This window comes from Dermacentor albipictus, chromosome 5 (genome assembly GCF_038994185.2).
Source record: "Dermacentor albipictus isolate Rhodes 1998 colony chromosome 5, USDA_Dalb.pri_finalv2, whole genome shotgun sequence".
Classification (NCBI taxonomy): Eukaryota; Metazoa; Arthropoda; class Arachnida; order Ixodida; family Ixodidae; genus Dermacentor; species Dermacentor albipictus.
The window spans coordinates 103,680,459-103,696,720 of NC_091825.1; the positions used below are offsets into that span (position 1 = coordinate 103,680,459).

Below are 16,262 nucleotides of genomic sequence, written 5' to 3' on the forward strand. Positions count from 1 at the left end.
ATTGAGGCTTCGTTCTATTACGCTCCATTTAGTTATACAAACACTATAAGAACATATTTCACATAGCTTGCTCTCAGCGTTTACCTACCTTTCACGCAAGAAGCCGGGAGACTCCATCGCGGCGACCGCGCGCAGTGGCGTTCACTGTACGTATTCGGTAAAGAGGCGTCTGTAAACGATTGTGTGCTTTCAATTTTGCCCAAGATTATTATTTAGACAATAAAAAACTTCTCTCGTTTCGAAAGTACTTGCAAAAACTGGCTGTGGCTTAGCGAAGGTTAAGCCCAGGATGCGAAGCATACTAGCCTTTATTTTAACGCGACAGCGTTAAGGAGCTCGTGTCGCAGAAAAGCCGGTGTCGTCGGCGTCGGCTCAGGCGTGCGGCGCTTGCTCAGGCGCACATTTCGTTGTGGCGCCGAACGTTGCGTTGCTCGACGCTCACCGCGTCCGATGCGGGGCGCGTAGTCGCTGCGCCGTAGCAAAGCCACCTAGAAACAGTCTCTGTAGCACGCCGCAACCTTCGCTTCTTATTCCAACGAGCAGCTCTGTTTCCAGGAGGCATCTCACCTCGTTAGTGTCTAGCAGAGGCAAGCGCAGCTGCTTATATACCGCCGCGACGCCGCGAGCGACGGCTTTCTCTATGGCGACGGCGCGAGTTGGAGCCACAGAACACCTTTGGAGCCCCGTTTCTCCTCTGTCGTGACGTCACGGTGTCACGTGGTATTGAAGGCGACACCGCCGCGCCTGGCCGCGCCTGAGGAGCTGGGTTGAGCTTTCGTAATATGCTTCGCATAAAATGTCCGCGAGAGCTCGCGCGTGGTGTTTTCAGTGAGCGCTGACAGCAAAACCTATGAGGAGCGAGCCGCCTGATCTCTCATACTACGCCAGCGAGGCGCTTCCGCTAGATGGCGACTCCGTAACTCCTCGCCGCCAATTTACGCCAGCGTTGTGACAGCGCGCTCGCGGTCGATGTGCGCGCGAGACGGACCCCATGCTCGTTAATTTATTAAGTAAGCAAATGTTTACTGCAATCTATACGGCCAATAAACCTACGTACCAATTACTTCGCGTAGTCTAATGTACTTTGCTATCGATACCAACGCTGCGCCTTCCGGGCGAAATTGCGGCTAGCTTCTATGTACTTTGGCCACGCCACGATTATGTTAACTTCCACGTAGCTCGAGGTGTAAGCGCACTGCTTATGAAGTTTCCTGCAAAGCTTAGCCCATGTAAAAACAGTGTTTATGTAGTTTTCACAGGCATGGGTGGGCAGAGAGAAGTTAAACACACGTCTGACAAAACACCGCGCATTGAATTCTGGGATTATTACGTGCCAAAAGTACTATATATTTGATTATGATTGAGACACGCCGTATTGGGGGTTTAGTGGGGGACTCTGGATTAATTTTGACCACCAGGAGATTTTTAACATGCCCCCAATGCACGGGACCCCGGTGTTAACTTGCATTTCGCACCCACCAAAATGCGGTCGCCGCGGCTGGGATTTGATCCCGCGACCTCGTGCTTACCAGCGCAGTTCTAGTTCACTGCATATAGCAACACCACAGCCGCTAATTAAGCCACCGCGGGGGATTGAAGGAAATACTAGATTGGCTCAGAAATGCTACTAGCTAAACGTTCTTGGTTGTACTGCCAAGTCTGCAATTGGCTTTTTAGAGTAGAGTTTTGTCAAATGCTTGCCTTGAACAAAAATTATGGATGACACGCTTGTAAGAATGATAATAAAGTCCGTGTTTCCAAAATTTATGGGAACAATTTTTGGTGCTCGAGACAGCGCAGTTTCCTTTCTCTCTCTCTTTTTGTGGCGACCTTTTGCTTGCTTTTTCTGAGTGCTCTTAGCAAAATACTGAATATTTTGACCCTGCTTGCACGGGGAAGTGCCCGCACTGTGAGGAAAAGTCCTGACATTTCCGACCTGGTTTGGGCATGTAAAAAAAGAAGAAAAAAAAAACAAATCAAACCCCCCTACCCAACCCTTTCCGGGAGGACTGGGAGGCAGCCCTGCTCGGATGCTCTGACCTTACGGCCCAACGGGCCTTGGTACCCGTCCTGTACAAAAAATCTCTGAATAAATGTTTTTCAGACAGAGATGGGGGGGGGGGGGGGGGGATAAGTTTAGGTGCCACAGAACACTCGAAGTGGAACTCGCCTCGTTTATCAACAAGGAAGATAAGTGGAAGCAAGTGCCGGCAAAGCAACTGAGAGTACAAGTTCCTTGGGTCTGGATCTATATGTAGCCGTCGCTGGTTTTCGGAGGGTTAAACGCAGGTGAAGGATGGGAAAATGCGATACCTATCCGGAAGTCCCATACTCCAGCATTTGCCACATATGACGTGGCATCCGATATATGTGTTGCTTAAAGTGAGCTAGAATTCCTGGTATGATTGACGAGCTTATATCAACTCCACTCTGACACGTTTCCACAGACACGTGCCCCTTCTAAGCATGCACAGTTTAAAAATTAATTATCGAAACAGTTCATTGTTCAGTTCTAACGAACTTCTTAGGCAAGTACGTAGTTACAATTAAGTTAGTAATGGTCGATCATTGCAGGTGCTTATGCGACGAATCCATACACGTTGAACTTAAACAAAACTTTCTCAGCTCAACTGCAAAGCTAGGGCACTTGCTGGTAAATCATTTATTGCCCTTTATTTATGCTTAAATTGTTTGAATAAGCCTTAAAAACAATAAAAGAGCACAATGACGAAGGATACGTAATTATAAAGTAATACCGGTGTCACACGTTCACTTTTGATCGCGATCAAGCCCGATCCGCGGATGGAAATTCTCGACTGCGATTGGCGCCCTCGCGCAGCTTGCGCAAAGGAGCCAATCACGACCGAGAAATTCGATCCGGATCGGGCTTGATCGCGATCAAAAGTGCGCGTGACACTCGTATGAGTTCATAAGAAAAATGATTAATCGTATATAAATACATATGTATGGACAGGTGCACATGTTTTAATCAAAAAAGCTTCTCTGCCGAGAGAAGCGTTCTACGGCGTAGCACGCTTATAATTGAAGAGCTAATTTCATCCCACGGTGGAAGATCATCGTGTTTCATCCTACCAGCAAAGAAAGGCACCCTAGACCTAAACAACATCAGCTAAGAAATTTAGTCTACCTCTTTCGCAGACCGATATGTTGGAAGTCTGAGTCTTGGAATAGCGCTGTCAGTGTCGAACTTGTGCGCGTAAAAAGGGCAATTAAAACGCTACCGAATTCATTGCGCCGGAGCCCGCCTGAGACAAACTATTTATGTGCAAGTGGAGTGGTTGTTACACATGTTATTAGATTTGCTCCAGTAATGTCGGCGACTACGTGTAGCTCGGTTTATGGGGGCTTCACTGCAGTTCGCAGAGGTCGTGCGGTTAAAGCACGTGATCCAGCGAAGTGCACCACTTTCAGCGGACCCACATGTGTCGACACGCAACGTTACATTGGCACGGAGTCTTCCGACCTACGACGACTCCCGTTCGCTGACAAAACCCGACGTGCCGACACAATATATGCACCGTGTTCTTGACCTGCGACGCGGGACCGAGTGGCGTGCAGATCAAAATCACGCACCGGGACACAAAATAACGTTGCCGTGGCAACCGCGCAGCGGCCAGGCACACACACAGCACGCACGAGCGGCGCCGTCACACGTGTATTATGTGGATGGTAGCTGCTGCACATAAGAAGTGCACGGGCCCTATCGACTCCTACGATAGCTTCAATGACGAACACCTCAGGCCCCACTTTCACAAGAGCCTGGTTAGGCAACGCTTGGCCCGCGTCGGCTTGGTGCGGTGCCTCCGACACGGCGGTAAACCTGACGACCCCAGAGCGCAAAGTTGCACCTGCTCCCTCTCCGGCTCCCGGGAGAGCCCGGACGCAACGAGTACGACGAGTTCCGGGGACAGCGGAGTCGTAAGCCTAAGAAATGCGGACCTCACCAGCGCGACGTGCCGCGGGGGCTCCTCTGCTGTGGCTGCTGCGCCTCCAACGGCACTCATGAGCGAGCCCGTGTCTCCTTACCTGCTGCCCGTGAACCCTTCGTCAAAACGCAAGCCGACCATGCCGCGACCGACCCAACAGGCCGCCGGTTCTCGGAGCACAGTCAGGAGGGCGAGCATAACGCCCTCGACACCAGCCAGTTCAAGGGAAGGCCTCTTCGTCATCAAGAACCACTTTCCCAAAAAGTCGGACTGCAAGGTCTCGCTGCTCTTCCGCGGGTCGGACTTGCGGAGGGCGGTCGCCGAACCGCGCCAGTCGGCGATCAGGGTGACGCAGCAGCACTGCGGCGGCACTTCCTTGACTGTCTTCGACGGCCATGTGACTCCTGGCGCGACGTTCACGTTCGCGTCCCGAAGGCACTGCGGCTACCCCTTCAGCATTGTCGTGTTCGTCGATGACATAAAGAACATCCAGCTGAGCAGCTGCTGCGAGTACCGTTACAACGTGGGCACGCGATTGGGAGGCTCCCAAGGTCACTTCTCGCTTGCCAAGCTCGAGGGCGGAAGCCCGTGCTACAGGTGCGTACTTGAGAAGAGACTCAAAGCCTTGCCGAAAGAACAGCCCGAACAAACGCCACCTCTTGGCAGTAAGTCGGAAGAATCAAGTGGCCTCAGCAGCCCTGTTACGAGTAGTTCTGAAGCTGTAGACAGTGTAGCACAAAGTGTAGATGGTGCCATTACGAACTCTCTATCTAGTGCAGAAGAGTACAGTGCCAGTGAAGATGAAAGCCAACACAGTAAAAGTCAACAATCAAGTGAACATACAGATGATGAGATAGTGGATGCTGCTGAGAAAGAACTTTACTCTAGTGGGACGAATTACAGCTCAGAAACATCACACAGCCAATCCCAGCTTCGCACTTCTGAATCTGAGGATGTCGGAGAACAAATTGAAGGTTATGCTGTTTCGAGTCAAGACTCAACACAAACAGACAACAACGTACAGGAGAGTGGCACTATTTCTAACAGCTTCGAAACTTACACCAGTGCAGAGAACTCGGGTGAGAAGTCTGTACATAGTGAAACAGGGTCGCACGTTGGTGATGGAGGTCAGTACAACATGCGCCACAATGTTGCAAAACCATCTGTCTATTTCGTGCAAGACAAAAAGAAACAGTGGGGCTCTGACGAATGTCGTGGTGAAAGCTTTTCTTCGGACGATGATGCTCAGACAGTTACACTTACCGTTAAAGCAGAAGTGCACTCTACCCAATAAATATTATTTGAAGTTGTGTTTATGCATATGTTTATTATGAAGGGTTTGTTTACTATAGTAACATGCTACATGCAGTGTTTTTATCACGTCTGGGTGATCAAAGTCCAGATTAAATAAATATTCTTGGACACTAGCGGAGGATGCAATGCTGTACTTTTTATTTGTCACACAAATGCAACGAAGACAAATACGTTACGTGAAGAACAAAAAATTATGTAGTCACAAATGACTGGAATGCATGAACCTCACAATTATCCTATCCAACTGATAACTTAAGCTTAGGGGACAATCCTTTGCCAAAACATTACCAGCACGTTTAAATGGTATGTACAAAAAGCTGAACAGTTCATCTGTACAATGTTCCACACAGTGTGCCACCAATGACGAGAAGCATGGTGTTGTCTTTGTGTGAACGCCCTGGATGCCTGTTGTCTCCTGGCATTGAATACTTGTGGTGGGCGCTTTAGCGGTCACACATCTGATGAAAACAAGAGAGAAAAACATCTTCAGAAAAGGTGCCGATAACAAACACTCAAAAGAGCAGTGTACACATCAAGCAATCTATGTCTCGACAGGCTTTGAGTTTTGTCACGTTCAGCAGAAGTGTTTTAACACTGAACCCTAGCCTCCATTAAAAAAAGCTCCAATTTTGAATTCCCTGCTAAGAAGAACATTTGTGGACCTTTGCTAATATTTCACAGATGCAGTTAAATTCTGTTAAGCTGTATGTCTGATTCAATGGACATTTTGAAGTCCTGCCATGTTGTTCTTTAAAAAAAAGGTATGCTGCACATGTGCTAATTGTTGACATCAACACAAGTACTAATTAAGGTGCTGGTTCAAGTCTAGCTGCTTCACCACATATGAACTGCAACGTGCATGGAAGCGGTGGAAGCAGGTATGGTAAAAGAATGCAACCGTGCACACTTCCTGTTAGCATTTCAAAAATTCTGCTTAGGACTGTTGGCATCCTTGTTGGCAAGAGCATTGATGGGTTGAGCTGAAGGAATATCGTAACATTAATGGCGTTTTTCACTGGTCTATTCAGAGCAGGATTTCTTGCTATGTGTCAAGGAATCCTTTCGGATTCCTTGCCAGTGAAATTTCTGATTTTACTGGTCGATCTGGAGCAGGTGCGCGCTTTCCGCTGGTCGTTACGGATCAACTTGCTCCGCACCGGATTGCTCTCACTTGCTCCACCACCGAGGTGCGGTTTCGGGCGGAAATAGCTCGCGTCACTTCTGTTTTCAAGTGAAAACGGTACCCGGTTGGTACGCACAACATTGTGCTGCTTCAAAAGATGGCTCCGTTTGGTGCTGCTAGCTCACATTAAACGATAAGAGCTCGGACGACAGCGATTATGAGGTGATGTAGGTGCTGTACGGGGGCCTTCTATGTATGTTGTTTATGCACAATCCTTGAGGGCGCGACATGTAAATGAAGAACTCTGCAACTGCCGCAGTCAAATTACGGACGGGGGACGGCGACTTTGGTTGCTGTGGAAACGTACAGAGCATAGGTCTGGCATGGTTTCCAAAACCAGTTTGTGTGACGTGTATGCAGACTTCCTGTGTGATTGCCTGCGGAGCGCTGGCTGATTTGGATTTGTGAAACCTGAGCGCTCGCTCGAGGATTTCGGCGGCCGCTCCAGATTGACCAGTGAAAAACGTCATAAGGATTGCAACAATGCAATGCAATGCAATGCAACAATGCAATATACTGGACATGACACAGAACAAGTGTAGCAGTATCATTTAGGTGCCATTGCATTGAAGTACTTACACTTGCTGCCTCACGTTTGCTCAGCATGTGTTATAAGGAGAAATGGGAAAACAAGTGTTACACTGATGATCATGTAAGCTTTCCAGCACAATGCAATGTGCACCAAACAGGTTTTGCAAATGTAGGCATCACTGTTTTGCTGTGGTATGAGCTAGTGCTGCTAAGTGGTGACATTAAATTCCAACTTCATTATAACTTCATTATAAAAATAAGAGGGCTGCTAACATTATTTTAACTACAGTAGTAAATTCCCAATACACAGCATAGGTTGATTCTTCAAAAATGGATGAAGGACTGATTTCCAGACACGTTTCACTGATGCTTAGCCATAAAATGTTTAACTTTCATAGAATGATTCACATCTTGCAAGTAGCCTGCATGGCACATGTGAATTCGGCTAGTGATTTGCTAACAAGACAAAGGCGTTGATTCTGTAATTTATATTCCTGTTACTGGTTTTAATTTGATTTCCAAGCTTTCAGAGCATATGCATCCATCATAATTGTTTTCCATTCCTGTATTCTTCCCCAACCTACAGCACTGACAAAGCCCTCAATTATGCAGTGGAAAGTTCACAACCCTAGTTAGCATGGAAAGCCTGGAGCATTAGCATTGCTGTACAAGAGCCATTAACAGTTGGTACTATGTGCAGGCCTTTTATTATGGCTTCTGTCACATTTGTACTATCACTTACAGTGACAAGATTGTGATGTACAGTGCTCACGGAATGAAAAGCGTAAATTTAGGGCTAAGTAATGCGCATACTTTCGTTTCAACCGGCTGTAGTTCGTGTCACATCGACGTAATTCTGGTGCGTACACTTACATCGGAGTCCTCGTCACCTTTGGTGACCAAATTCCTAGAGACATGACATGGTGCTCTCGCGCACTTTGCACATATGTAGGGTTCTACTAAATGCTTCGTGTCCTATTTCATTCCATGAGCACTGTACATGGTAGCAAAAGGTTTCGAAAATAAAAAAGACAGCATCAAGGAGTGCAGACACACATTTTAGAATGTGTAGAAACTCTACCACACACTTCTGGTTGTAAAAGAATCACGTCCTAACATAACATAAAGTATATTAAATTTGATACTAAAGTCGTCTCACAATGTATCATCAACATTACCAAGACGCTGTGTAGCAATAAGGCCAGGTATGGGGTGTTGCTCATTAAAAAAAAAAAAAAGTGTGCCGCGCACACTTATTCTGGCTAGGCACACGAGCAGAAGCCACAGTGATCACACAAATGGAGTGAGCCAGTGTACCCTCCTAGGTACTGAAACAAAAACTGGTTCAGAGAAACAATATGGTAAATTATTTAAGGCGCTCTGATGCTTGTCAGTATTTTTGCTAAGGTTTACAAAATTTGAACGTTCATTTAGCTAAATAAAATTACAAGTTGAGAATATCCGGCCAGTACTCCTTTAACTCTTTCCCTACCATGCCCATTGGGCATCATTAGCCCACTAACAATGGTTTTGAATGCTGTTTTCGAGACCTTCCACACTGCTCATGGACACACTGCACCATCTGACACATAGCCGGAGAACTAAACTTTAGTTTCTTATGGGGCTTGTTTTTCCCCCACTTGGCGGTGATTTTTGAACAGGTTCTGAAGGTGTGTGCACGCACTCCTTGGAGTTGAAAGCGATAACAGCCACCCCCCCAAAAGTGACATGCACGCTCCAAAACCTCGTAGATCTCATGATGCACTACGCCTGCGGCTGATTTTACCGATGGCTTGAGCATCAGCAAGTCGGAGGATGGCTGCCTTTTCATCTCACTTTGATTCTGAGAGGGTCGACGATGGAAATCAACCCAGAACTTGAGAATGCACTCCTAATTAGTGCTCCTCCACCAACTGAAGCCATTCAGCACAAGCCAGCTAAAACGGAGATGTACCGAAACTGCAAGAAATGTTATGACAGCAAAACGCAACAGCAAACGAGCTTACTGCACAACTTCCAACACTCCCTGATATGTTTCACATCGAGGAGCTGCTTTGTAGCATGGCACACCATGAAGCTACTACAGCTTCGCATATACAGTTGAAACCACTTATAACAATCCCTGATATAACGATCTATTGGTTATAACACCCACATTTCAGGGCATTTACGATTTTTGGACCCTGCCAACAGAAACTGCATCCAGATACAATGAACATTTCCAAAAGCGATGTACTTTTACAGCAAATAAATTCGTTTCTCTGTCAAATCTGGTCACTGTAAAAGGAGAGCGCACACGAAGTTTTGAAGCACGGAAGCCCGACCAAACTTTGACTCTGGGAGCGACGACGACGCAAACCAGCTCGGAACATCGGCGGTCGCGGCCATGCACACCAAGCTGTAGTGCATGCAGTTAAATTTTTGTAGTGGAATACCTATTTCAATAAAAAAAATTTTTTTTTTCAGAGATAGTGCCTATTAGACAGCATAACATTTTGTATATCTCATAATTTTTGTTATTTTTTTCTTAGTAGCTACAAGTGTGCCTTTACAAACTTTAATTTTATCCCACAATCTTGATTTTGGCAATTGATATCCTTTTTATGACATACATCTCGTTAGTAAAACTTTTATGCATGGAAAGTGCATTCATCCTGCTTTTTGTTTTTGTATTACAATAAAATATTGCATGCAGTAGTTACTTCAGAAAAAAATATCTGGAGTAACCGACAAAAAACACCTATTTTTTCCATGGTAGGAAAAGAGTTAAAGCAATCCAGAGGTTGCTTTTTCAGAGCTACTACAGGACAGTGCTCAAGAGAACAAGTGGCTGTGCTTTCAGAAGTCAACGTGTGCTATTCTAAATTGCACTCTTACAGGTAAGTACTGCAACACATACAAGACTCCAATAAATGTGTCCCTCCTTTATGATACTCCAGCTCTAGTTCAGGTCACAATAGTACAAGCCTTTCAGTTCACTTCCAGGCGACCTCTAACGAACTGAATGATGAGGACAAGAATTCCTGGTTTCCCCAAGTTCTGGAGCATTGTGCATACAACAGACTTGCAATTTTGCCACACTGCTAGGTAACTGCTATGTCCACAGTGGCCACAAGCAAGCATGAAAACATACCGTATTTACACGATTGTGAGTCGACCCCCCCATATCGCTTGAGCGAAAAAAAAAAAGAAAAAAAAAAGAGAGCATACCCGAGGGCACATTCGATAACGAAAATTTATTAGTAGCTGACATGGTCACTCGACTACTCGTCTTCACTAGTGCTGCCATCGTCATCGTTGCTGCAGTCCCACAGCGCGTCGTGGTCCAGCGAAATTTCAAATTTGGCAAACGACCGCACCAGGACATCTTGCAGAACAGCAGCCCAAGCCAAATGCACCCAACCACACGCAGCCATCACGGAGGCTCTTTTGACAGGTCCGGTTGGCGTAATTTCGCAATCTTCTGCCGCCAGCTACTCGTTGTACTCACGGCGGAGCAGAACCTTAAAATTAAGGCGAAGGTCCGGGCCTGTTTCATGATCACGTCGCACTTCAATGGCAGGGACCGATCACGCATTTCAGCGACGTACGCCGCAAGCTTAGCGTACAGCTCCGGAAAGCGTCCAGACTTCGGCACGTGGGAAATTTGTCACTTGCCGTCACAGGGTGAAAATTTCGCTTCACTGCAGTCGCCACTCTCGCACCACCCGTTTAGAAACATCGAAATTGCGGCCCGCTGCGCAGTGATTTGTTTCTTCGGCGCAAAGGATGGCAGCCCCCTTGAACGCTGCTGTGAACGAGTGCCGAACGATTAGTGGGCCTGCAGCACTCATGACGACTGGGGAAGCATAGATGTAGCACGTAGCCGGCAGTCAAGTGGAACGTGTCTAGCTTTTAAACAGAGAAAGAGAAACCCGTGAGCGGTGTCTGCTCTTCAATGAACTACCCATACTCCCCGCAAGCGCCGCCGTTGTGAGGGTGCCGCTGCAAATGGGAACAGCGGCGCTAGATACGGGTAGGGCCATAGAGCAAACATAAAATTGTAACTACGTTGTAGCTCTTGTTTGTATCGCTTTTTTTGGCGGGGCCATGTTTTGGTTTCGATTGTAAGTCGACCCCCCAACTTCAGACTTTCAATTGTTAAAAAAGGGGTCGACTTACAATTGTGTAAATACGGTAGTTATAAACTGTCTTCAGGTACGAGATTTAATTCAATCAAAACATTATGTATGAGCTATAGTGGCATTTTACAATTAACATTACTGTAAGTCATTACCAAAGTCAACAAGTATACCAATTAGCAGTACTAACAGGTTAGCAACTGTGTTGGTTGACACTACAGGAGGCGTACTAGTGACAACGTCTATATACATATATCAACAAAAAACATGTATACAGATGAACAGTGAAAGGGTGCACACAATGTTACACAGACTGCCATTAAGATGAACCATGTTAAGATGGATTCTCCGAGAAGCTGAATGGTTCAGAACTCTCCGAGACAACAATTCTTAAAACGATGCTAAAGAAGAACACTTCTAGACTGATAAAGTATTTTCTCAAAACTTTATTTTTGTCAATTTCCCAGCAAGAGGTTGAATATTCAACCCTTGAGAGAGCGAAGGTCAAAATGAGATTATTAAAATTTTTATTCACGACGGAAATCGAGAGCCAGTATGTCAACGTAACTTCACGGATTAAAAATTTTTTTCTCGTATTTAGGCCACTGTAGCTCAGCAAAAGTTCTTCGAACTTGTTATGTTCAGTCTTTTGCTCTTTTTGAATACAGCATATTTCACCTTAATTCGTAACAGTTAACTAGGCCCCAGCAGGTGCTGACAAAATCCATGACATCATGGCGAACTGGTGCGAGAACTTAAAGGTGGCATCGGCATCAACGCTGGTTTTTCTATTTTGCTTGTTTTCTGGCTTAACAAGCTTTCTCTCAGTTGTACAAAGGTACCATATTTTCCGGTGAATAAGACGCATTTCTTTTCTGAAAATTTTCTTTGGTGCGTCCTACACAATGGTGTGTCTTCTATATGCATAAACCCAAGTGTACCTGGTGCGACCAATATGTCTCCTTTTTTTTTTTTGCGAGTACAAGAAACCATGCGTGGGAGCACTGCGGAAGAAAGCTAATTTGTTTTCACAGTGGAGCTACTGTAACACAGGAGCTGCAGTAAAAGTTGCTACCGTGGCATCCGTGATATAGGTACCTCCTTGATTGGAAGTCACGCATACTAGTTTTCTGTTATAGCAGTTTATTTTTTTTGTAAATAACTTACACCCACGGAACTAACACACTAAATAAGAAAAAGGCACAACTTCTCATCGTAACATTGTAGTGCCCGACATCTGTTCGTAAAAAAGAAAAATGGGGACCATTTGGTTATCATCATCATAAGCCAACCATGCGTGAAGTCTTGGCAGTACCAGCAGTAGTTGCAGTGCTTCGAGCTTCCAGTAGTCATTTCACTTTCTTATGCGTTTCGGGTGTGCTGTGTGATGTGATTGCTGTTCATGTGTGCGGCTTGAGCACTCCACACCATGCCACCCCACAGAGGCAATGCCAGCGACATGCTTCAAGATGCTTATACAGGGTGTCTACCAAGTTGACATTTCCAAATTCCCTGAGTTTTCCAGGTTTTCCCTGAGTGCCACTGCAAATTTCCCTGAGTGATGCAGAACTATGTTTTATGTCAAGACGGGCTGAAAACATGTCGCCTGAGGCTGTCACTCCTTAGTAGGCACATGAAAAAAATTAAAGAAGCGACTTAATCCAATTTGAATACTAAAAAGTAGTGTTTATGTTATTCAAGAAGAAAATAGAAGGCAGTGCTTAGTAAAATGCACAGCAAATAAAGTGTCTTCGAAAAACATTGCAATGGAGTCGGACATTCTCAAATACGAATAAAAAGGAGATGCATATAGAAGCAAATATTTTCGAATATGAGCTGTTTCTATCAACTGATTGCAATCTCAGTGGTATGAGGCCCGAATTCTGTCACAATTGAGATTCTCTCTCAACACTCGTAAGTCAACCTCAACTGTTCTGAAATACTCTCAGCCTGCGCACGACGCCCGAGTGTTGTGTTTCCCTGCTTTGAAGAGTTTATTTTGGTTCGGATGAGGGACACCTGCATCTCGGCATCAGCCAAAACTATTTTTTGAGCTCAAGCTCCTTCAAAACGGCGGCAGCAAGCTTCCTTTCCCGTTAATTCCTCAATGCGTAGTTCATTTCTGTTCTTGTCCTCCTTCCGCCACTCGTTCGCCCCAAGGACCATTTGAAGCATCTTGGTCAGTTGCACAGTCCACAACCGATTTTTCGAACTCCCTAGGGGCCGCGAAAACGTCCGAAAATTCGGCCAGTTGCAAAAAAATAAATGCGTGTCATTTACTGCCCTTAGGGACTCAAACCGCCACAGGCACGTTCGAAAACGCTCTGAAGGCCTGTCGCTACACATATTAGACATATCGGTGCTCGTAATGTGACAGGAAATACTGGGTGCACCATGTATAATTAAGGAATACATACTGTTTTCCGTGGCAATAGCCCCTTCCCACGCTTGTTATGCTTCACTGCAATACTTTTGTGTATGCTTCACCAAGTAACATTTCTTTCAGAGGCGAAGCTGACTTTCAGGAACCGGCATTTTCTATGTCAATCGCGAGGATCACAAAGGCGGAGTCCATGCCATTGCTGGCAGCAGCTAATTCCTTCAATAAAAAACTCGGCACCCAACGACAAGAAGTTTCATAGCGAACGTCGAAGCAGCTAGGCCTAGAGTTGCCGCAGTGGTGGCAACGGCTGCCAGCGGATCTGCGTGCGAGAGTGCCGGTTCGAGGTGGCGAAGCAATCAAAACGGCAGCCGTGGTTCCTTTGATTATTGCCGTTTCGGACCTGCCGTCACGGCAAAACGTCCGGAAAATCGGACGGCGAAGAGTTCTTGCGTCGGAAATTTCACACGTTCTGATACGTTGACTCTGTGGGGTACGTGGCGGTGCCGCGAAGCCGTCCAAATTATCGGGAATCCGGAAAGTCAGTCCTTGACTGTACACTAGCAACTCCTCCAGCCAACGGCAGGGCGTCAAAGACGATTCATTACGATTCCTGTCTGTTACTCGAGCCAGCACTACTGCGACTTTCGACCCTTTCAGTAAAATTGCCGCTAATTTTCCCTGATGGAGGCCCAAATTCCCTGAGTTTTCCCTGACTTTTTCCAGACTACTAAAAATCCCTGAGAATTCCGGGTTTTCCCAGTTTTCCCGGTTGGTAGACACCCTGTTATAGTGTCGATGTACAAGTTATTCAGAGGCCGCGATGGTAACCCAGCAATGCTGCTGGCCAAAGTGGTTGAACTTTTTTACAGTGCGTCTGAGTATGGGACCTTCGATGACTTCAAGTGAAGCGCAATAAATGTCAGGTTTCTCCACCTAAGAGGAGTGTTGTTGGTTGAAGATTTATTCTGCTAGAATTTTCAGCTTGTAAAATTTTGTTTATAGAAATTTAGTCTGAAATAGGTGAGCATGGCATTTCACAATTATTGTACAAGCGAGTGCAATCACGTTTGATCATGCCGACTGAGCAAAAAATAGGTGTGCCTTATATGCAGGTGTGTGTCTTTTTATACATCAATGTTTTCTTTTAAAGCCGCAAAAAGTAGGTGGTGTGTCTTATACAAAGGTGTTACTTAAACACCGGCAAATATGGTAATTTACTAATGTAGCTGAACTTATTTTTCTCTTTATTGTGCCTTTAAGAGGAAATGGGAAGGGAAAATAAGATTGCAATTAAATGTTCTGAATGCGAGCTACTGATCAAAGTGGAAGTGAATGGGCACATGTAAGCTTTGACATCCTTTCATTGACCACGGGGACTGCCAAAATCGAGGGTGCTCTTGGCGCATGCAACAGACAGGTAGATACAAGCTCTACAGTACAGAGTCCTAACAAGTGGATAGGCTCCTACTTATCATCCCGCTTACTTTTTACCCTAGCAACACCATTGTACACGTACCGGGCGAGGTGGTTTCTCTTGCCCCAACACAAATTTTCTCATCTATCAAATTATTGATCATCAACTATGTACAAAGCAAGCAGTCCCAATGCACATGTCTACATCTTAAGAACGACAGCTATCCTAGTTTGACATCTGCTCTGCTGTGCAGTCTGATACAGATTACTACAGGGACATCTTTACATTGATGTGTGCAACAACTTCAAATATGGCCCATTCGAGATGCATAGGAATGATGGGAAGTACGAGGCTCTTGTCAGAGGCAGCATTAAATGTCTATGCAGTTTATGTCAAGCCCCTTATTAAAGCCACTCTATCCTGCAAATTGGGTTGGCCACAATAATAGCTCAGTTTGACCTCTGAATGCTACACTCGAACAAAGCAGGTCATTTCTAAAAATACACACACAAAAGCACACTAACACACACTTTAACAGGAAAAGACAGTGCAATGAAATAAATAGACAAACATTACCTCTGCCAAGTTAAGACCAGTGCACTTCCCACAAATCTCGCAGTAGAATGGCTGCAGTAATAACTACCCTCCACTGCTGTGTGCGTCAAAATCTACAAAGTCGAAGTCTACACAAAGCCAACTAAGGTGATTTCCACTGCGTCGCATGTGAGCAGGGCTGAGTAGCTGGTCATGCGCGCTGGAGGTACGTGTGGCAATAGCACCGCTGATCAGGTGACAGATTCAGGTGGTGCAGGTAGCGCAGACCCCAGTTACCTGACGAAGGTGCCTTGGGCATCTCACACAGCTCGCAAGCCTCCAGGGCTGGGTGATTGAGAAAGGTGCATTTGGAGCACTTCCACCGGTTGTCCTCTTGGTTCTCCTCGTCTTCCGAAAGGATGCTGTTTGGTCGTGGTGAGGGTGCTGCGCAGGGAAGATTGGGGTGCATGACCACACGTGAAGGAGGGAAAGAGTCAAAGAAAGCTCGGAGGTTTATCCTATGGATGGATAGCGCCCGTTTGATTCACATGTCATTCGCTGCCCCACAGCCCTTGATTATCTGGTGCAAAAGTTTGCAACTGCACGGTGTCATTTATGGGAAGAGAAAGTTGAAAGGGTGGGGCACAAGACACTTCACTTTTTGGTGAAAAGTCGCTACGTGATGACAATGAGTGTTTTAACTATTAGGCTTTTCGGTATGCCTTTACAAGTAACAACAAATGGAGGCACATAAATTCCCTTTTGGATAATATGGAAGCAGGGCATTAAACAATAAGAACTGCTAACAGCGGGAAGTGTTCTTATAGCAGTCAGA

The 16,262-nt window shown here is 45.8% G+C and overlaps 2 protein-coding genes across 3 annotated transcripts in view; one reads left to right on the forward strand and one right to left on the reverse strand.

The window, feature by feature from the left end:
* The first annotated feature begins 3,266 nt into the window (after positions 1–3,266).
* LOC135905929 (glutamate-rich protein 3-like) lies at positions 3,267–5,263 on the forward strand. The gene has a single exon (XM_065437055.2). It carries the CDS (start codon positions 3,682–3,684, stop codon positions 5,239–5,241), a length of 1,560 nt encoding a protein of 519 aa, XP_065293127.1. The 5' UTR covers positions 3,267–3,681; the 3' UTR covers positions 5,242–5,263.
* Positions 5,264–5,377: 114 nt separating this feature from the next.
* Positions 5,378–16,262, reverse strand: part of Tab2 (TAK1-associated binding protein 2) — a 32,263-nt gene continuing 21,378 nt past the window's right edge. For both annotated transcript variants that reach the window (XM_065437056.2, XM_065437057.2), the window contains exons 7-8: positions 15,725–15,871; positions 5,378–5,719 (exon numbers count right to left, since the gene is read on the reverse strand). In XM_065437056.2, coding sequence (XP_065293128.1) covers positions 5,712–5,719; positions 15,725–15,871 — 155 coding nt within the window. In that variant the 3' untranslated portion in view covers positions 5,378–5,711. The remainder of the gene's footprint in view (positions 5,720–15,724; positions 15,872–16,262) is intronic.

Coding starts and splice junctions, on each gene's coding strand:
- LOC135905929 (XM_065437055.2), top strand. CDS start 3,682: ATGTGGATGGTAGCTGCTGCACATAAGAAGTGCACGGGCCCTATCGAC.